Source organism: Schistocerca serialis, chromosome 3 (genome assembly GCF_023864345.2).
Source record: "Schistocerca serialis cubense isolate TAMUIC-IGC-003099 chromosome 3, iqSchSeri2.2, whole genome shotgun sequence".
Classification (NCBI taxonomy): Eukaryota; Metazoa; Arthropoda; class Insecta; order Orthoptera; family Acrididae; genus Schistocerca; species Schistocerca serialis.
The window spans coordinates 133,674,306-133,696,264 of NC_064640.1; the positions used below are offsets into that span (position 1 = coordinate 133,674,306).

Sequence of the window (21,959 nt, forward strand, 5' to 3'; positions counted from 1 at the left end):
TCTAGTATATCCCTACCCCGCAGTTGTAGTAACTCATATGAGGTTTCATTTCAACCAGCAGCCTCCTATAATACTACTAATTCACACGTCTCACAGCACTGTTAATCCGGGGGTAGTCACGGCTCAGTATGACATATGAGTAAGGTTGCTACTGTCTGTTGATGCCATAATGTCATTAGAATCTTGACTACAGAATGTGGAAACGCTGTTCCCCGGAGACTCTGCAGTCTTAATCGCGCCAGTTCAGTGGCGTCACTTTAGTTGCAGTCGGGTATCCGGCTGTACACGGCAAAGAATAGGTAGGTAGCGTTTACGATGGAGAACTTTGGATTCCTTGTCATCTACTGCGATATTGTACAGTGTAGTTGTTGCCTGTGAGAGGAGAGGATAGGGGTGTTGAGCGTAATGATTTGACTTCTTTTTGTTTATTGTTTACTGTCGTCTTTGTGTTTGTGCGTGTAACACTGTTTACAAGCATGGAGTTAAAAGTGCGTAAGTATCGTAACAATTAACAGAGTAATTTATTTTCAAGTTACATTTGTTCTTGAAAGATCTGGTCCGTGATTTTGAAATTCGTTGTGACACACACTTTTCGCTCGAGTGAAAATGTATCTTACTAGTCTAAATAATGCAAAAGATTTGTTGCGTTGTTTGCCCTTATATTTGATGGTTTTACAGACATGTTAGTTACGATATTTGTGTACCAGAACCAAAACATGTTGCGAAAGTTGGTATTGAGTACGCTTTAAACGTCTGCGCTTTTGAAGCAAAATTTCCATGGGTGAGACGTTATTGCTGTATTTGTCTCATAAGCATTACCTATAATTATAACGGCATTGTGATATCTGTGCACTGTCACACTTGTTTTGTTCATAGTGCTTGTTAACATAATATGCTGTGATTTGATGTACCTTGTGGTTACTGCTATGGACGATTTAATCATGAAGAGACTAGTTTAATTTGCATATTTCCATTCCCCAGTGTGTTGTGGACTAGTTTATTGGGGAAAGTCAACTTACAGAGACAGTATGTTCAAAATACAGAAACGTATTATACTGATTATATGTGGTATTAATCGTAGAATATCCTTCAGAGACCTCTTCAAGAAACTAACGTTTTGATAACTATTTCACGAAATGTAAGCCATCATTATTAATTTTCCTTGTCATTAGGCCTACCAACAGTTCTCTTTTCTCAAGAATTAGTGAAATGCATGATTAAAGACTGAGACGAAAAACAACCTCTTCAGAGATTTCTAGGAGATAACATTAGTACAGAAAGCAGGCAGATATACTGGTACACATATGTGTATCAACCTGACAGCATATTGTCATGCGTATAATGTGATGGATTTTAAGAATGAATTAAAAATTTTTTTTTTTGTGCAGCTCATAGAAACTCAAATGTTTTAGGTTATTTCATAGTTAGCATTATCAGTGTAATACAGTAGTCCTTCGCAATGTTGTTGCGCTGTACTACTATTAAATGTATGTTTTTGACCTCTTTTTCACATCTGAGAGACCATACTTTGTGGGGTCCTTGTAGTACAACTATTGTAATGTAATAAAATTTTCATCTGTTTTTTTTTCCTTCTTTTTGCCAGGAAAGAAATGGTAGATGTGATTTCTTAAATATATTTCCTCTATAGGTACTCTCTGTTAATATTCAAGCAGAGTTGTATGTTTTCTGAGTACTGTTGGGAACATGCGGTTTACTGATCAAGGAGCAGTGCAACATCATATTGGGGGGGGGGGGAGATGAATTATCTGAACTTACTTTTTGAAGTATTTGTTGACAAATGGAGACAATAGTGTAGAAAGGTTCAAAATAAATAATTTAACATTGAAATTTAGTACTTTACAATATCATCTGTGATGGGGAAGAAGAAACTATTGTGAGTGTGTTAATGTAGACTTTTTCCAAAGCTGTGGGACGAATTTAGCAAGATAATCAGAATTCTTAAAAGTGGTAAAATTAGGGAAATGATGTCTTCTCAGAAATTGACATTAAAAGTTGGAAACGCACACTATTTCATGTAGCCCCCCAGTGCTGCTGGAATTTTTAGAACATCAACATAGCATTTATCATAGTTGTTTGGCAGCTTCTTTGCTGTGTTTAGAAAGGATCAGAGGTAATGTTGCCTTTCATGAGGAGCTGTTTGCTATGTACAATGTTGTTGGTACAAGAGTCTTGTTATTTGAACCTGTTAGAAAAAGAATCAAGTGGGATAAGATGAGGTGATTGTGCCATTAGATCTCTTCTTCCCATCCTCCTTTCATTGTAAGCTTAGTGAAGTAAATCACGAACACCGTGTAGCTCCCATCATTCTCAACCAGTGTACATTCATTCATCAATTTAGTATTACATAAATTGTATCTGGAAGGAGGCTCTTGAGGTATGTGGAATGTGCCGTTACACATAAATGAGCAGAAGGAGCCGCTACAGGTGGCATCTGTAAAGTATACTAAGAACAAACTAAGACTAGTCGAGTCAGCGTAAGGAGATCCCTGACAGCTAGCAGTGCTGGTGCCAGCTTTCAGTTGTGTAGTGGTAATTCCTGCAGGTAAAAACAATAGTTGTATAGCTGTGACAACACTGAGGCATTGCCGTAGACATGTTTACAAAATTGCTTTATGTGATTTGTTGAAGTAGACTTACAAAGCTGCCATGACCAGCCCAGTGCAACTGCCAGGGATATTCTTACACTGAATCGACTGTAGTGTTGATCTACTCATACTACTGATAATAATGGAACTGCTTCTAAGTTACTTTTTATTTATATGTATTATTAAGAAAATAGCCAGACTGCTCCTCTTCTACTACTCAGCTGATGTTTATATCTAATACATAAAGCAAAGTGTTTATTTTGTTGTGCACAGAGCACTATCAGCTGTCTGTATACTGATGAAGTCAATAGTTGCAGGAGAACTTCTGTAAAGTTTGGAAGCTAGGAGACGAGGTACTGGCAGAAGTAAAGCTGTGAGGACGGGGCATGAGTTGTGCTTGGGTAGCTCAGATGGTAGAGCACTTGCCCACGAAAGGCAGTGGTTCCGAGTTTGAGTCTCGGTCCAGCACACAGTTTTAATCTGCCAAGAAGTTTCATATCAGCGCACACTCCGCTGCAGAGTGAAAATCTCATTCTGAAGTCAATATATGTTTAGTATAAGCATTAAGGTTAAGCAGAAGTCTTGCGTACAAATATTCCATTAAGTTGTAGTGGTTGATCAGATATTCTTTTTGAATATCTTTTGATTTTCAGTTTATTCCTGGTATCTGCCTGCAACCTGTTACAGTTTTCACACTAAAATATAAAACACTCTTCTAAATGCTAAGGCGGAGATTCATAATTTATATGGAAATAATTTAACTTACAGTATTGTGATTGTGAATTGCCCAGTTCATTCTAAATTCTCTTGTGCTGTTAATCACAAATACCATCTGTGACATATGTGATGGCACAGACATTTAAGAGTCCCAAGGTCCCTAAAGAGGCATCTGCAAGATGTTTGGTTATAAACTTGATACAGTTTTCTTGCTGCATTGTTCCAGAAGATTATGACACAGGACAGTACTGAGTAAGAGCATGCCAGGAATCCTATCTGCATGTCAACACAGTGAGAGTGAATACTAACGTAAAGCAGCCAAAAACTGAGTTTTTTTTCTTAATTGAACAGCTTGCTGCTTCTAATTCAATTTGTTATCCATTTGGATGTCTAGGAACTTCAGACACGGAGTCCCATCAGATATAGAGGAATGTATGATATATGTCACTGACTTTGACCAGTGACATAGGGATCACATGAAAAATGCCGTAAACAGTATGGTGGCTATAACATGATGGTGATGCTGTCTTTCCCCCCCCCCCCCTCCCCTCCCCTGGTGGGCTAAGGTACTAATCAGTCTGTCACCACAAGGATCACATTCATTGGCTTTGCCAGCTCACAACCAAACTGTTACCTCTCGACCTAACATACTTTTTACACTAAGCTAGAGATTGGTGTGTCACAATGACCAGGTTTCATTTGTTTGTTTATTCACTTTCAAATTAGTTGGTTTTGCCAACTAGCAACAAAACTGTCAATATATGCAGAAAAAGGTGATGTGATAGCAGCCATTAACATTACATCACTGGCCAAAGCCAAAAACTCGTATTGAACATTCCTCATTACCCACCTCATCCAATGTATTCCCATTGATCTCTATTTCTGGTATCACAAAGTCATTTGGATTGCTTGGAATTGTGTAATATGTATCTTTGTAGTATGAAGGATTATATTGGTTACTGTGAATCAGTTGTAAGTCTGTTCCATTATTTTCCTGGGTGCGTTTGACATGGATGTGTTTGAGCCTTTTATCAGTATATTGGTGTCAGCAGCCAGCATCACAGTTTTTGAAGAGCCCTCCGATATGCTGGACCAAAAACAGCAGTGCGCCAAGCACCGAACATTACAAGACACCCTATTTAATGTTTCCTTATTCAGAATGTAGTCTTATTCCTGTTGTATTATCTGTTAATGTGACCCTCCATTTTCTATTGTCGAGGAAAGCCTCCATCCATACTGGGGGGGGTGGCGGCCTACAATGCCATACAATCTTAGTCTCTATGGTAATATTTTATGATCCATATAATCAAAGGACTTGGAAAATTGTAGAAATTTTCATCAGGAAGGTAAATGTAGCCATGGAAGTCATATATAAAATGTCTGTTATGACATAGTTGTTACTTCACTTCATAACCATACCTGTGCCTTGCTGTATCATGATTTTAAATACGCTAACCATCTCCCCTAGACCTATATAGAGCTAGTAAACAGGACAGTCTGATTCACCATCCACAAAAAGTAAATAACACACAGAAACACCATCTATGACTAGAATAGACAAACAAAAACAATGAAGGTGCCATCTGTGTAACGTATGGGGTCACACTTCAAAGAATATACCAATGGCTCGTGTTGTTCACTAGACCCGCTGGATTCTACATTGTCATGTATCACTGTAGTAAGTCTTCTATAACTCATTTTGTTCATCATTGTATGATTAAAATCAGAAGACATTCCTATGGCTGATAGGAAACTACTATTTGTGTAACAACCATGTATGGAAATCTGTGAGAAAATAGGGTGCTGAAAGTTGGTTTGGAACCATCTTACAAATGAAGTTCTGTGTACGGCTCTCTCTATAGAATGTTAACTTTGTACTGAAATAAATATTTCCTATGAATGCTCCATCTTCACAAACGCATAAAGTTGTTGAAAAATTGTATAAATTTTGCTGCTATATAGTATCCAATTGTGGCGCTGATTCTCTTGTGTATTAAGTGCTCAAAGGTTGTCTGTGTACCATGAATTTGAGCTGCCAGATGAGTTATATTTAGGCGTTCTGTTTTCTTAGTTTTTACTATCAAAATGTTTGTTGTGATCAGTTAAGGTTATCATTTGTTGCTATTATCTTAGACACAATGAAATTTGAGAAAACATTTCATATTGTAGGTTATATTCTTCTTATACTTGAACTTTAGGAACTGGATCATTTGTTTTCAGTAGACCCTCATGACAATTTTATAATGGGTCAAATTAAAAAAAAAAAAAAATTATCACTGATAATTTCACTGTCTATAGAGACTGTGTGTATAAAATAAAAACTAAAAGTCACAGAACTTGAAATGAACATCTTAGAGGTGTTGTGTTTTTGGGGTCGACAGAAGCGTCCGATCCCACGTGTCGGCTTTGACCCGTGACGTAAGGGTGTTGTCGTGTGTGACGTCATGACGGCGCGGAGTTTGGTTTGAGTGTGGCTGTCTCCAGTTCTGTTTTATCTTATTTTATTTACTTTTCTGATCTGTTCGTTCTATCTCGTGAGATTTTTTTTTAAATTTAAAAACACTTATTACTTATTTTAATTATCTGTTTCCTCGAATTTCTGTTTTAGTTTATTATATTTATCTTTCAGATCTGTTCGTTCTATCCTGTGAGATTTTTTTTTTTTTTTTTTTTTGAAAAGACAAAAAACACTAATCAGCTACTGAAGCATCTTTATCTTCTATGTGTTGCAGGGGTTACGACCCCTGGGGAGGTGGGTGGGTATTCATGCATGGCTGTCTTCACTTACACGTTGTAGCTATGCAAGGCGTCTAAATTTGTTTATATTTAGTTTGCCCCCCACCCAAAACACCCCATTTCTCCCGCTTGTCCCGTTAGTGTCATTAGGCTTCTTGTGGAAAGTGTGTGTGTTTGTTTTTGTTTCCGCCATATTTGTGACGTCATGGGTCAAAGCAGACGGGTGGGATCGGACGCTTCCGTATTTCCTGTTTTTGTGTATGAGGTACAGTACTGTGTTTGAATTGCTTCTCAACTATCACAGAGAGGCAGCTGATCATTCAAGGAATCATTCATTGAACTGTTGTTGAAATTTTATAAATACCACAGTTATCTACTTCAGTCATGTTTAGTGGGAGTTTGTTTCATCATCACTACACATTTCAGCATCATGCTACCTTCTTGAGCTGCACATCTATTAATAACAAATTATTTTGTGTGACTACATACATTACAGCTATGTTTTTTTTTTTGTTTTGTGTGTGCCAGTTATTGAATATACATTCCAACTCCTGTCTCACAGATTGCTGGACAAAAACATAAACATCACTTAAAGTTCCATATGATTGTGTTTATACTGGAATCAAAGATGATTGAATGTGTGACATATGTAGTCACACAAAATGTGTAATTGACACATGTGCATCAGAAGGTGCCAACATGCTTGTGTAATGTGTTGTGATAAAGTAAACGTTGCTATTAAACATCACTGAAGCAGCGCATTGTGTTATTTATAAAATCCTCACTCACATCCATATAACACAGTACATTTCAGTTAGTTGGAACAGTTACTGGCAAGTATTTTATTACTCAATTAGTTCCAAATTCAAGTGTTTACCAGCAGCAGGGAAGTTTAGAGGACTTCAACTTGTGGTGTATTTTATAGTCCCAATAATTTGGCGTTTACATCATACAGATTTTATATTCCTTTAAAATTGTTTGAAACTTTTTAGTGAGTTGTGGCACATGGGTAAAGTGCTTTGCAGAACCAAAAAGCATGAAGAAAAGATGTCATATGTTGAGAAAATTACCAACCTGTGGGCCTACCCAGGCCTGTGGCCTTTGGAGTGACAAAAACTTCCCCTAATCCAAATTTTCACTCAGAGACCCTCCATTTTGTTGGATACATTCACATCTGCACCCTCGAAAACTCAAAAGACGGGATATAAATGTAGATGTGCTATTACTTTAGATCTCATTAGAGAAAAAGCAGCGGAAGAGATGGTAAATGATATTTTCCAAAAAATTTTTAAGTGGTCGTCTCTCCATTAATTTTGCAGAAAAGCCCGCACACATTACATCCATTTCAGTTCAACAAATACGGTCGTACTAACATTTGATGTATCCATCACAGTTTGAGAACAACAGTGATGTACATACTTATTCCACAAGAGGGAAAAATGACCTTCATTACCCGTTGTTAAAGCTGTCAGTGGCTCAGAAAGGAGTTCAATATGCAGCAACAAAAATTTTTGATCATTTGCCCAATAACATAAAATATCTGACAGGTATCAAAGCAATTTTTAAATCTAATTATTCACCATACCCACACCCTGCCATCGGATCGCCACATTGTGTACCATGATTCGGTACTCCACACAATGTTTTTCCACTGTTCAATCGTCCAATGTTTACACTCCTTACACTAAACAAGGCATTGTTTGGCATTTACCGGCGCGATGTGTGGCTTATGAGCAGCCGCTCAACCATGGAATCTGTGTTTTCTCACTCTCGCCTAACTGTTATAGTACTTGCAGTGGATCCTGATGCAGTATGGAATTCAAGTGTGATGATGTGGATAGATGTCTGCCTATCACACATTACAACCCCCTTCAACTGTCAGCGGTCTCTGTCAGTCACCAGATGTGGTAGGCTATACACTTTTGTGCTGTACGTGTCCCTTCATGTTTCCTCCTCATTATCACATCAGAAACAGTGGACCTTGGGATGTTTAGGAATATGGAAATCTCGCGTACAGGTGTATTACACAAGTTCCACCTAATCGCCTGACCACATTCGAAGTCCATGAGTTCCACAGAGCACCACATTTTGCTCTCTCACAATGTCTAATGACTACTGCAGTTGTTGATATGAGTACCTGGCAACAGGTGGCAGCACAATGCACCTAATATGAAAAACATATGTTTTTGGGGGTGTCCAGATACTTTTGATCACATAGTGTATGTATATTTAAGTGTAGTTGCACGAGTAGGACTAAAAATAATAATGTGTTTATTAATGTTAACACAAATCCCATATACATATACTATAAACTAACTCGTTCCATGTTATTTTAATAAATAAATCATTCAAATGGTCTATGGAACACGTAACTAACTAGCTACACCAGATCTCACAGAAAACCCTCTTGTTTCACTTGTAATGTACGTTAGTGTGAGCCCTAAGGAGTCATTATATGACACTGTATATGTCATTGTTGGTTCCTTGTCATTGTAATTGCTATGTAATTGGTGTGCAAGTGTTCGCACATGTTATGACCCACTAAAGAGTATTTACAGTTGAGAGTTTCTAAAAAAAATTATGAATATTATGTTTGTGTCACTGTCCCTTCAACAGTTGATGACTAGTGTACAGTTAATGTTGTCCTCCAAACAGCTGAAGAAGAAGGATAACCATTCGACATTTGATAGAGGCATAGTTAAAGTGTGCTTACAGTGCAGTGTAGCTTTTCCGACGTATGCTGAAATTGGTAACTGTTTGCGTGGTGGCTATGGGAAGTAAACATGATGAATCAGATGTTGAGTAATTAGGCAAGATGGTGGAGCCAATGAGAAAACAGCATTTGAAAACATTGTCATGATGTCGAGTGTATGAAATTACTTTGCGGTGTAAGTAGGTTCATTCCTAACCACCCCCTCAGATATCGGGACATTTTGAAAATACCCCACGAAGTTTTTGAAATGATCATCAGTCTGCGCTAAAGATCAGTCCATCATCACAGTCAGTTTTCCTTTAGTTCCATTCTTTTGACTTCGCCAACTCTTAACCCAAGCTACAGGTCAGTTCGTCTCTACAACCAGTTTTCTTGCCAACTCAACCACACACTAATATTTCAACCTAACTGAGACCGCAGGCTGTGTTGCAGGTCACCACAGCCAGTTTTCCTCCAGTCACATTTGTCCATTTTGCCAACTCACAACCAGACTGTAATGTGAAACAGTATCCCAAAAAATCCTGTTTATTCTGAGAAACATTAAGACACAAAGGGCTTACAGACATTGGCTGCGAGTGGGCATTGATTGAAATCGATCGGGAATGTTGATAATTTGTGCTGGATGGTTATTCAAACCCGGGTCTCCTGTTTACTAGGCAGGTGCTCTCACCACTAGGCCATCTGCACACAGTAGTCATTGCAACTGCATAGACTACTGTAGTACGCCTCCTGTCACTACATTAGTAATGTGTGGATAAGTTGAGAATTTGGGTCTGACGGCAGGTGTGCTATGGTAGTCTGTGCAGTTGCAATGGCAACTGAGTCCTGATGGCTTAGTGATCAGAGTGTGTGCTTAGTAAACAAGAGACTCAATGTTCGAATCCCAGTCCGGCATAAATTTTTAATTTTCCCCATTGATTTCAATCAATGACCACTCGCAGCCAGTGTCTGTAATTACCTTGTGTCTTAATTCATAATGGCTATTGGATCAAACAGGTATCTGTTCTTTTGGACACGTCCATAACAGCCAGTTCGGTAATTGTCAATCTCATGCTCTCCATGTCGAGAACAAAAGTAATCAGGGTGTATGTTGTGCTGAAATGATCCATTAGATCAGCAGTTGTCACCCTGTGTGTGTGTGTGTGTGTGTGTGTGTGTGTGTGTGTGTGTGTGTGTGTGTGAAGTTGAGTTTCTCTAAGTTTACTAAAAATATACCTTTCATAGGACTGCTTGCATCGTCAGCAAACAGATTAGTTTACATTTTATCCGTATTAGATTAGCGGAGTGCAACATCCACATCCATAGTGTGACACATTAACTGTCCATTGGTCATGCATTGCATCCTACAACAACCAGACACACACTAACTACATTGTTTGTGGGCAGAAAGGTACCTGCAAAATTGGGTTCGGTTGGGTCAGGCAGCAAAAAGAGTATTGTTGCAATGAGTAGGTGATGCCAATATTCTGAGAAGCTGACCAGAAATGATGGACTGTTGAAATAAGCCAGGTACAGTGGTGCGACTGTGGAGGGTTAACCATGAAGTAGTCAGGGGGTTATATTCTTTGGACTGTGTATCTGATTAGTTACTACCTCATGTTGATTGACACACACCTTGCTACATGTACCTTACCTATCTATCTAGTCTTCTGATGTCCTTTTTGTGTATATTGCATTATAAAATTACTCTGAATAGGAATTCAGAACTGTAAAATGATTAAACAATATGACATCTTTGTAAACATTTTACGGTAATGGCTATAGTAAACACTGATCAAATAATAGTCTGTTACAGAGTCTTATGAAACAACTGAGTGTGTCTTCAAGTCTCTCACAGAGGGTGTAGCCTGGTTTCAGATCTGTGCTCCATCTCCCAATTGAGTTTTCTCCTCCACTAGAACAGTCACACATATTCCTCCATGTTGTTGAACTTACAAACTGTGTCCTGTGGCACATGTCTTGTTAATGGATGATGGATAACTTTTGGTCCATTGTACTTGCAGGTTTTTTCCACCCTCAAAATGGCTATTTATCTATATGGCATTAGTACTAATAATAGAGGGTTAGTGGGTATGTATCAGACTGCAAGTCTGTACATTCAGTCTTCGATACCCAGCCAGTTGTAGGATTATTTTTCTTTCACTAAGTTTGTTCACCTCTGGAAATACTTCATGAGTGCTAAGATGACACATTTCGTCCTTTTTCAAGTTCCACATTATTTTACTTTTATTTAATTGGGAGCCTGTGTTGGTGACGAGTGTAATAGCATACACAGAAATTACCGTAAGAAAGCAAAACAGAATAAAACATCGGACTATAAATGTGTGAATGGAAACAATACTGAAGGCAAAAATATTAGTAATAATAATATAAACAGAGTCTTAGGATTTACTTTATTTAGAAGCCATGAAAAGGGGCAATGAAAAGGAAAGATTTTTGCCATTGCCTGTTAGTAAGAATCATCCTGGCATTCACCTGGAATGATTTGAAGAAACCCAGGTCAGGCAGAGTGGATCAGGTAAACAATCCTGTATCCTCTTTACAACACAGTTAAATGGGCGTAAAAATTCCTTGCAGGAATTAGGAGAAATTTGCCACTGCCAAAGCCCTCATCCTGATTTGTAAAATGTGCAGTCTTTCACTAACGGCCCTCTACTCTCTTGGAAATCTCTTGAAAATGTGTGTCATTAAAATTTTCGTACAGCAGTTAAGAATGTACTCACAACGCAAAGGTCATTACTATGTTTTTATATATATATATGCATGGGTGGTGTTAATGTTTTTATTTACAACTATCATAAACTTACTGCATGATCACTGTGTGGATCCAAAGCCTGTTAGATAGAGGCCAACAGGAGGTACACAAATTATTGCTGCGCGTGGTCCTGTGGGTTGATTTTGGGCTGGAAGAATCTTTGTGCGTGAATTCGGTTACCAAAAAAATTATCTCATGACATCAAGGAATGCATGCAAAGTAATCAGAGTTCAGTGTGTCACAAGTGCCGACTCTGTAAACACGTTGCTAAGGTTGTTTCGACTACATTCTGGAAGTTTTACTGGGGTACCCTTACACATCCTCCATACAGTGCCGATCCCTCCCCGTGCGATTTCCATATTTTTGGAGCCCTGAAGAAAGACATTCGTGGCATCGATATGCTTCGGACGAAGAGGTGGACACTGGGTACAATCGTGGTTGCATAGGCACTTGCAAACGTTTTTGCACGTAGGCATTGACCGTTTTGTCTCGCAGTGGGATACATGTATATTAACATATTTCAAATAATAAACAGTTTACTTATTTTTCCCATCTGTCTCGTTTTCATTTGGATGCCTCTTATACACCTATTTCATCATCCAGTTGGTGAGTTGATGACTGACGTAAATTATTTTTGCATGGATGTTACGCATTTCGTAAGTACATTGTGTGACCAATTACTGGAAGAAAAGGAGGTACAGTTTGATGTAGATTACAACCCATAGCACAACTAGTATTTGTCAAGTACGCTATGTTCATAGAGCTTCTTAGAACTACACAGTTGCGCCAAAACCTTTTGACCACTACCCACTGCGAGATCGAATGTCGCCTGGTGACGTTACAGGCACGTGCCGCGTCAAGGAAGGTATTTAACAGGAGCGGAGACAAATGGGAGATATTCTAACAACAATACAGGCAACAAATGGGGAATCTACTGACCTTAACGACTTTGACAACGGGCAGATTGCGGACCGGCGCCTGGGAATAATCGTCTCTTTAAGGCCAAAAGTGGTCGGCTGTTGGCGTGCAACTGTCATTGAACGCCCATAGAAAGTGGTTGAAGGACGCTTAAATGACGAGTGCCCGGCAGATTGTTGGACGTTCATAACAGAACGTGGAGGTCGGAGCTTGCCCGCTCTGTGAAGCAGTGTAGGCGGCGATTTGTGACAGAACTGACGAGAGAGTATAATGCTTTTGTGGGCACAATTGTGTCAGAACTTACCGTTTACCGCACGTTATTGAACATGGGGCTCCGCAGCAGACTACGACCCTGACATGTTACCAGGTGGGCACGGGATCGTCGAGATTGGACTATGCATCGATGGGAACGCGTCACGTGGTCGGATGAATCACGTTTCTTGTTACGTTAGTACACTAGGGGGGAGACTTCAGTTTGCTAGCTATATAATAGGAGAATCATGCGATTAAAGGTGGTTCTAGAGAAAGGAATTAAAAGGAATTAGAGTGAGCTTGTTCTGAATGTCTTTTTCTGAAAGTTACTTCTAGGAGATAGAGAACCGACTCGTGATGGTAATGTTTTAGACCTAGTTACCAACAGACAGTAAGTTTTCGGATCAGTTTATGTAAAGGTGAGCGTCAGTGATCAAAAGGCTGTTACCCCATCATTGACTACAGTTGTTACAGTGAATTTTAAGAAAGATAGGAAAATATTTTTGCTTAGCAAGAGCGATATGAAAAAAATTGCAAAGTATCCGTGGAGTCAGCATCAAATATTCAGTTCGTAGACGAAGAAAGATGTGGAGCAAACATGTATGAATTTGAGACGCGTTGTTCAGTATGCCTTAGGCAAGTATTTGCCAAGCAAGGTACCACGTCATGGTACAATAGCCGAGTTATATAGTTCAAAAGAAAAAAATCGCAGATTTAATTAGAAGTCTGATTGGTAAACAAAATGTGAACGAAACCAAAAGCGTTAAATGAATTCAAAGTAAAATTTCGCCAACCGATCTGACAAAAAATTTGACCAAGTTACGGTCTTACTGGAGTAAGCAAGCGGAACGAAAACGTCTATTCAGTTGCTCAGTGACCACAATGACACCCAAACGGAAGACAACAGAGAGAATGCCGAAATACTGAATTCAGTATTCCAAAATCAATTCACCCAGAATATCGTATTTTCGCTCCGTTCAACTATCACATGAACGGCAAAATGGCAGATGTTGAGATACACAATCGCGGAATAAAAAATCAGCTAAATCGTAGAAAAGCATCTGGACTGGATGAGAGACATGTGAGATTCTGCAGACATAATGCAATAGAACGCCCCCCCCCCCCTCTCCATTCGCAATGTATCGTAAGTCGCTGGAACAACGGAGAGTACCAGGTGATGGGAAAAAAGCACAGGTCATTCCTGCTTTCATGAAACTGGAAAAAAGCACAGGTCATTCCTGTTTTCATGAAAGGTCGTCGAACTGATGCGAATAATTACAGGCTCTTATCGCTGACGTCAATCTGTTGTAGAATTATGAAACATGTTCTGACGCATTATGACGTTTCTGGAGAGCGAAAAGCTCTGTAAAGTCCAACATGGATCCCATAAACAGAGCTCGTTGTTCTTTTCGTCCATGAAATCCAGAGCGCTGTAGACAAAGGCGCCCAGCCTGATACCGTATTCTTTGACTTCCGGAAGGCGTTCAGTACAGTTCTGCCCTGTCGTTCAGTGAACAACATGCGGGATTACCGAGTATCGAACCACATCTGTGACTGGATTCAGAACTTTCTAGGAGGTGGACCTCAATACATTATTATCAACAGGACGTAGTCGGCAGGTGTAAAGGTAATTTCTGGAACACCCCAAGGGACATGTGCTGCCACATTTCGTGGAGACTGCACCCCTTGTTGTCTACGAAAGGATGTGGTTTCAAGACGACGGTGCACCAGAACAACATGTACCCTCAGCGTTGGATTGGAAATTTGAAAGGGAGGTCCTGTCCCATGGCCAGCACCATGACTGGATCTCTCACCTCTGGACTATTTCCTCTGGGATTACGTCAAATCGTGGAAACTGATGATCACCTGCTTGCTCGGGTCCAAGCTGCCTGTCTCCTGGCACAACAGACACCTGGGATCTTTGAGAGAGTGCGGCAGAACTTAATGCGCCATTGCCATGCATGTATTGAGAATGGCGGTCGTCTCTTTGAACAATTACTATGAGGTACTTTGTTGTTATGCGGTGTACGCTGTGTATGTCCATAGCACAATAAATATGCATTTCCGACCATTGATTCCCTATCTCAAAGTAATCGAGTGTGGACCCACTATAACATATGACCCAAAACGTTTGAGACACCGTTTATAAATGGTCTACTGAATTACATCGGAAGCTCCAAGAGGGTTTTGTAGGCGACACTGTTGTCTACAGCAAGAGTGGTACGTGAGAAGACTAGCTAAATGCAGGAACAACTACGGAGGATTGGTGGAGGGACTGGCAGTTGACAATGGGGGTGGGGTACTTGTTGCGCATATATAGGCGTAGAAACCCACTACTGCAGCATTACACTATTAACGAGAAATAACTGGAAACGGTAACTGGCGTAAAATAACTAGAAGTTATCATCCGGAGCGACCTGAAGTGGAATGACCACATAAAACAGATTGTAAGGAAAGCAGATGTGTTATTGACATTCTTTGGAAGATTCTTACGGAAAAGTAGTTCATCCGCGAATGAAGTGGCTTACAAAACACTTGTTCGACCGATTCATGAGTATTGCTCATCAGCCTAGGATTCATGTTGGATTAACAGAAGAGATCCGACGAAGAGCGGCAACTTTCGTCACAGGACCGTTTAGTAGGCGCGAGGCTGTACGGAGACGATCAACAAACTCAAGTGTCAGTCGCTACAAGAGAGCCGTTTTGTTTCACGGAAAGGGTTACTTTTGAGATTCCGTGAACTTACGTCCGAGGAAGAGCTGAGTAACATATTACGTCCTCCCACTTTTATGTCTCGAAATGATCACGACGAGAAAATCAGGGAAATTTGAGCTCATACGGAGGTTTACCGACAGTCGTTCTTTCTACGCTCCATTCGCGAATGGAACAGGGGAGGAGGAAAATGATCGAGGTACCAGAGATACCCCTGCGACACACCGTAAGGTAGCTTGTGTAGCTTTCACAATATATATATAAATGACCTAGTAGATAGTGTCGGAAGTTCCATGCGAATTTTTGCGGATGATGCTGTAGTATACAGAGAAGTTGCCAGCATTAGAAAATTGCAGCGAAATGCAGGAAGATCTGCAACGGATAGGCACTTGGTGCAGGGAGTGGCAACTGATCCTTAACATAGACAAATGTAATGTATTGCGAATACATAGAAAGAGGGATCCTTTATTGTATGATTATGATATTGGAACTGGTAGCAGTTACTTCTGTAAAATATCTGGGAGTATGCGTGCAGAACGATTTGAAGTGGAATGATCATATAAAATTAATTGTTGGTAAGGCGGGTGCCAGGTTGAGATTCATTGGGAGAGTCCTTAGAAAATGTAGTCCATCAACAAAGGAGGTGGCTTACAAAACACTCGTTCGATTTGTACTTGAGCATTGCTCATCAGTGTGGGATCCGTACCAGGTCGGTTTGACAGAGAAGATAGAGAAGATCGAAAGAAGAGCGGCGCGTTTCGTCACAGGGTTATTTGGTAAGCGTGATAGCGTTACGGAGATGTTTAGCAAACTCAAGTGGTAGACTCTGCAAGAGAGGCACTCTGCATCGCAGTGTAGCTTGCTGTCCAGGTTTCGAGAGGGTGCGTTTCTGGATGAGGTATCGAATATATTGCTTCCCCATACTTATACCTCCCGAGGAGATCACGAATGTAAAATTAGAGAGATTCGAGAGTGCACGGAGACTTTCCGGCAGTCGTTCTTCCCGCGAACCATACGCGACTGGAACAGGAAAGGGAGGTAATGACAGTGGCACGTAAAGTGCCCTCCGCCACACACCGTTGGGTGGCTTGCGGAGTATAAATGTAGATGTAGATGTAGTCGTGTCCGGCTGTTTACAGCTGATAAAAACATTGACCGCGGCACGACTCGCCGCCACAGCTTTACTCAGCGTCAGTACCTCTTCCTTACACTCCAAACGTCACTGAAATTCCTCTGTATACCTTGTGGGAATAGCACTTTCCGCAAGTATCAAAGTGAGAATTCATTCTGAAATCAACCCCCTAGGCTGCGGTTAAGCTATTTCTCCGCGTTTCCTTCGATTTCCTTTACTGCATGCTGAACGTACAGATTAAAAAACTTCGGGGATAGGCTGCAACACTGTATTTCTCCCTTCTCAGCCACCGCTTCCCTTTCATGTCCTTTGGCTCGTGTAACTACTGTCTGGTTGCCCGTACACACACCTTTCGTTCCTTGTATTTTACCCTTGCTACCTTTAGAGTTTAAAAAAGGGTATTCAGTCAGCAATGTCAAAAGCTATCTCCGAGTCTACAAATGCTATAAACCTGTCTCTCATTTCTGACCAGCCGTGAACGTACCATAAATTAGGACGAAATAGGTGGCGACGAGTAGGCGCCGTTCCCTTGTCAGTCTTCCACATCTTCGCCGGCCAATCACATTCGAAAGGATGTTGGTTTAAATTACCGTCCGACAGTCCAGATTTAGGTTTTTCATAGTTTCCCAAAATCAATTAAGGCAAATACTGGGATGGTTTCATTGAAAATTATACGTCCGTTTCCGTTCCATAATCCCAGCTTACGTTCCGTCTCTCAAGACCTCGTCATTGATGGGATTTTAAACCCTAATCTTTTTCCTGTTGTTAAATATTCAAGTAAAAGGTACCTCGTACATCTGAACACGGGCATGTCCTTTAGTTGCTGTAATTATGATCGGCGAACCACATGTATTTTCTGTAGCATTTACTGTGTGTGTGTGTGTGTGTGTGTGTGTGTGTGTGTGTGTGTGTGTGTGTGTTTCAGAGTCCACAGGCAACAGCAGGTTTACTGGGCAGATTACGCGTTGCGGCCGCTTCCTAGCGCGGGCCACTGTGTCAGTATCGATGTTTCGAGTTGGAATCTGTTAGGCCGTGGTACAATAATATTATTTTATCGTCACGACATGACCTCGTCCGTGGACGTAGCTGTAGCTACGTATCCTGGCTCGGTCTAGATTCCCACCTGGCATGTGTAATTTACCGTTACGTTTTCTACGGTTGTCCGAAACCAGGTGTTGGCCAGGTTGATTCCTTTAACAAGACGTCATCTGGTCCCTTCCCCATTCTTGTCAAACTGCGCTACTTGTTCGTCTGTAATGACAGACGCTAATCTTCTTACCTTCTCAGAGTGCTTCTCAGCAGACGTCCTGTCAATCCACTGCAGACGTGCTTTCACGTGTACAGTGTTTCTGTGAATCGAAGGCTTTATCACCATTGCCGTTTTTAGTCACCGTTTTGAGCGGTATAAAGGCTCCATGGAAATAGAGTCAATGTATTTGTGCATGGAATGAATGTTACTATTATAAACTTCTGTGGTGTATTCTAGATACATAATGAAAACCAGGAACTAGTTTTTGCCCCGTCTTTAATGACCTTGACATTGACGGGACATTCTTCCTATCATGTGAAGAAACTGGCGCCAATTCGTTGCTCCTTTTGAAATGATTTTTGGATGGCCTTCGTGTATTGTTAAAAGTATCTCTGGTGTCGTTGCAAACGCTGTACTTGCTGATCATGTTTTGATATTATATCAAGTGATCACAAACAACAAACAGTAGTACCACCATGGCACATTCATCTTTTTCCCATTCTTAGGCTAAAAGGCTAATGGAGTATTTTTACAAAGGCAGTGCCTCGCCAGTGTGTCGGAACAACCCTCGTTGCCATTGCCCAAATGCACCAGTATTTCTCAAACGCTCTTGTCCCGTGTTTGGAAGGTAATACGCTGCTAGCCATTAGAATTGCAATATCTGGAAGAATATTTAGTAAAGAAATTTTACTTTCTACATCCACAGCAGTACTCCGCAAGCCACTCTGTGGCACATGGCAGTGGATACGTTGTACCACTACTGGTCATTTCCTGTCTTGTCCCACCCTAAAATAGAGCGAGGCAAAAACGGCTATCTATATGCCTCCGTACGACCTAATTTCTGTAATCTTTGTGGTCCTTACGCGAAATGTACGTTGGGGGCAGTATAATCGTCAAGCAGTCAGTTTCAAATGCCGATTCTCTAAATTTTCTCAATAATGTTCTTCGAAAAGAACGTCGCCTTCCCTCCAGGGGTTCCTGTTGAAGTTCCCAAAGCATCTCCGTAATACTTGCATGTTTATCGGATCTACCGGTAAGAAACCTAGCAGCCCATCTCTGAACTACTACGATGTCTTTCTTTAATCCGACCTGGTGGGGACCCCAAACACTTGATCATTACTCAAGAATTGTCCTACTAGTGAGTGGTCTATACGCAGTCTCCTTTACAGATGAACCACACTTTCATAAAAATTGTCCAATATACCAAAGTTGACCATTCGCCTTCGCTACTATCATCCTTACATGCTCGTTTCATTTCATATCGCTTGACAGCGTTATTCCTAGACATTTAATCGCTGTGACTTTGTTAAGCAGCACTTTACCAATGCTGTATTCGCACGTTACAGGATTGTTTTTTCCTACTCATCTGCATTAACTTAGATTTTTCTGCTTTTAGAGCAAGCTGCCATTCATCGCACCAACTAGAAATTCTGTCTATGTTCAATGGTTCAAATGGCTCGGAGCACTGTGGGACTTAACTTCTAAGATCACCAGTGCCCTAGAACTTAGAACTACTTAAACCTAACTAACCTAAGGACATCACACACATCCATGCCCAAGGCAGGCTTCGAACCTGCGACCGTAGCGGTCTCGCGGTTCCAGACTGTAGCACCTAGAACCGCTCGGCCACCACGGCCGGCTCTGTCTATGTCATGTTGTACCCCGAACAGTCACACTAGGACGATACCTTCCCTTACAGCACAGAGTTAACGCCATCAGCAGACACCCGTAAATTGCTGCTTACACAGTCGGTCAGATCATTTATCTATACAGGGTGTCCCATTTATCTTGACCACCCTAAATAACTGTTTGTCCAGGTGCAAATTACAAAACGTTTCAAGCAAATGTTCTTTAGCCACTGGGGTACATCGATCAGCATTAATTCCTTCGTTGTAGCTTTGTTTTTTACAAAACTATGAACAGCGGTATGATTTTTTTTAAATGGAACCCTATATTTATTATTCGGTAATTCATTTCCTCTCCTAAAGACCTATTCAAAAATGTATCACAGTGTATCATTCACTGAAAAACAACGTTATTAATTACACAACATAGCATCGATTTTGTGCCCGGGACCACAAACTCGTCCAGTTGCTAGAGTTGTCAGAAAACAAATGAAAACCAAGTAGAAATATAACACAAAATTGCTTTGACTCTCCTGTACCATTGCCTGGGAGTAGAACATTCAAAGGTGCTCAAAGTGGTGACCCTGGACAACGATACACTGGTGCACTCGTTGAATGAAAGAATTATTTACTGCTTCCAGTGTTGCCTGCTGAAGAGAATTACAAGCAAGCACGATAGGTTCCCGCCTGTCCTCTGGGGTTGTTGGAATACCGCGATAGACAACGTCTTTAATGCACCCCCAAAGAAAAAACCTCAGAGGATGTAAATTAGGAGACCTAGCAGGGCAAGTAACTGCTTCTCCCCGACCAATTGATCTGGCAGGATACCTTCGATTCAGAACACGACGTGCACGCAAGGCATTATGTGCTAGACAGCCATCGTGTTGATACCACATAAGAATTCTGATTCTTAGTGGCATTTCATCCAGAAGAGGAGGAAGAATTCGTCTGAGGAAGTTGGCATACGCTGTGCCGTTTAGACTACCATTGATGAAATAAGGGCCAATAATTGTTGTACCAAGCATCCCACACCAGACGTTAACTCTCCAATGACTCTGATGTTCCACCTGTCTAAGCCATCGTGGGTTGTTGCTGGACAAAAAATGCATGTTCCTTGTATTTACCTGATCTTTGTTTGAGAATGAAGATTCATCGGTAAATAGAACATTGGAGAAGTAGTTCGGGTTGGCGAGGATTTGCTGCTGTGCCCACTGACAGAACTGTACACGATTCTGGAAATCATTCCGATGCAATTCTTGGTGCTTGGTAAGGATGGAACCGGTGACGTGTAAGAATACGATGTACACTGGTTTTAGGAATGCCATTCTCGTGTTCAAGCGTCAACAAGACGAGAAAACATCCGTCGGAAAGGTAGGTTCTTGTCAGGATATCGCTCTCTGTACAGTTCCGCTGCCTGCGTAGCATTTCGCCTACCTTCAACAACAACAACAACAACAACAACAATAAAAGAAACGTTATGTCGATGCAGTTTGTAGGAAGGAAAGCCTTTACTGTACCTTCTCTTCGTTGGTGTACATTCTACTCACACAACTCTTCAACTGACGATGATTGACGGAATGAGGGGTGTGCATTCTACTTATGTTTACATTTGTCCTCTGTCAACGTCAGCACGTGGATGTGTTCCATTACCCTGAGTACCTGCACTAAGCGCTGGGAGCGTCAACGTCAGTGTTGTGTTATGTAATTAATAACGTTGTGTTTCAGTGAATGGTACACTGTGATACATTTTTGAATAGGTCTTTAGGAGAGGAAATGAATTACCGAATAAAAAATACAGGGTTCCATTTAAAAAAGTCATACCGCTGTTCATACCTTTGTAAAAAAAAAAAAAAAAAAAGTTACAACGAAGGCAATCATGCTGATTGATGTCTCCCGGACGGCTAAAGAACATTTGCTTGAAACCTTTTTGTAATCTGCATCTGAACAAATAGTTATTTAGGGTGGTGAAGATAAATGCGACACCCTGTATAGTGAATAAGAGCGGTCCTATCACACTTCCTTGGGGCACTCCTGACGATACCCTTGTGTGTTACCAACACTCTTATATACAGGAATCACCTGCGCTTTTTTTTCAGTTGCTTGGGAGTTTACCATGGCGAAGAGATTCACGATAAATGCAAGCTAAGTAATGGTCCAATGCTGTAGAATACTGTCTGTAAAACCGAATTGGGATTCCATCCGGCCCCGACGACTTATTTTTTTTAACTCCTTCAGATGTCTCTCTACGCCAGGGGCGCCTATTAATATGTCATCCGCACGCGAGCCTTTGCGACGATTGTCGTGCATGAATGATTTCTTAATTGCGATATTAAAAACTTCGACTGTCCTATTGCCGTCTTCTGTTGCCACAAGTGACTGGATAGAAACCTTGGACCCGTTTAGCGATTTTATGGAGGATCAGCATTTTCTCCGGTCCTTGGCCTGATTTTTCCCTAAGGTACGACGGTGGAAGTTGTGTGCTGCGCGCATCGATTCTTTTATGTACTCACGAATTTGTACTAACGTTTGCTCATTGACATTTGC

The 21,959-nt window shown here is 40.8% G+C and overlaps 1 protein-coding gene across 1 annotated transcript in view; it reads left to right on the forward strand.

Moving 5' to 3' along the window:
• The first annotated feature begins 396 nt into the window (after positions 1-396).
• Positions 397-21,959, forward strand: part of LOC126469832 (protein crumbs) — a 346,090-nt gene continuing 324,527 nt past the window's right edge. The window contains exon 1 of the mRNA XM_050097122.1: positions 397-492. Within this exon, the coding sequence (XP_049953079.1) occupies positions 477-492 (16 nt within the window). The 5' untranslated portion in view covers positions 397-476. The remainder of the gene's footprint in view (positions 493-21,959) is intronic.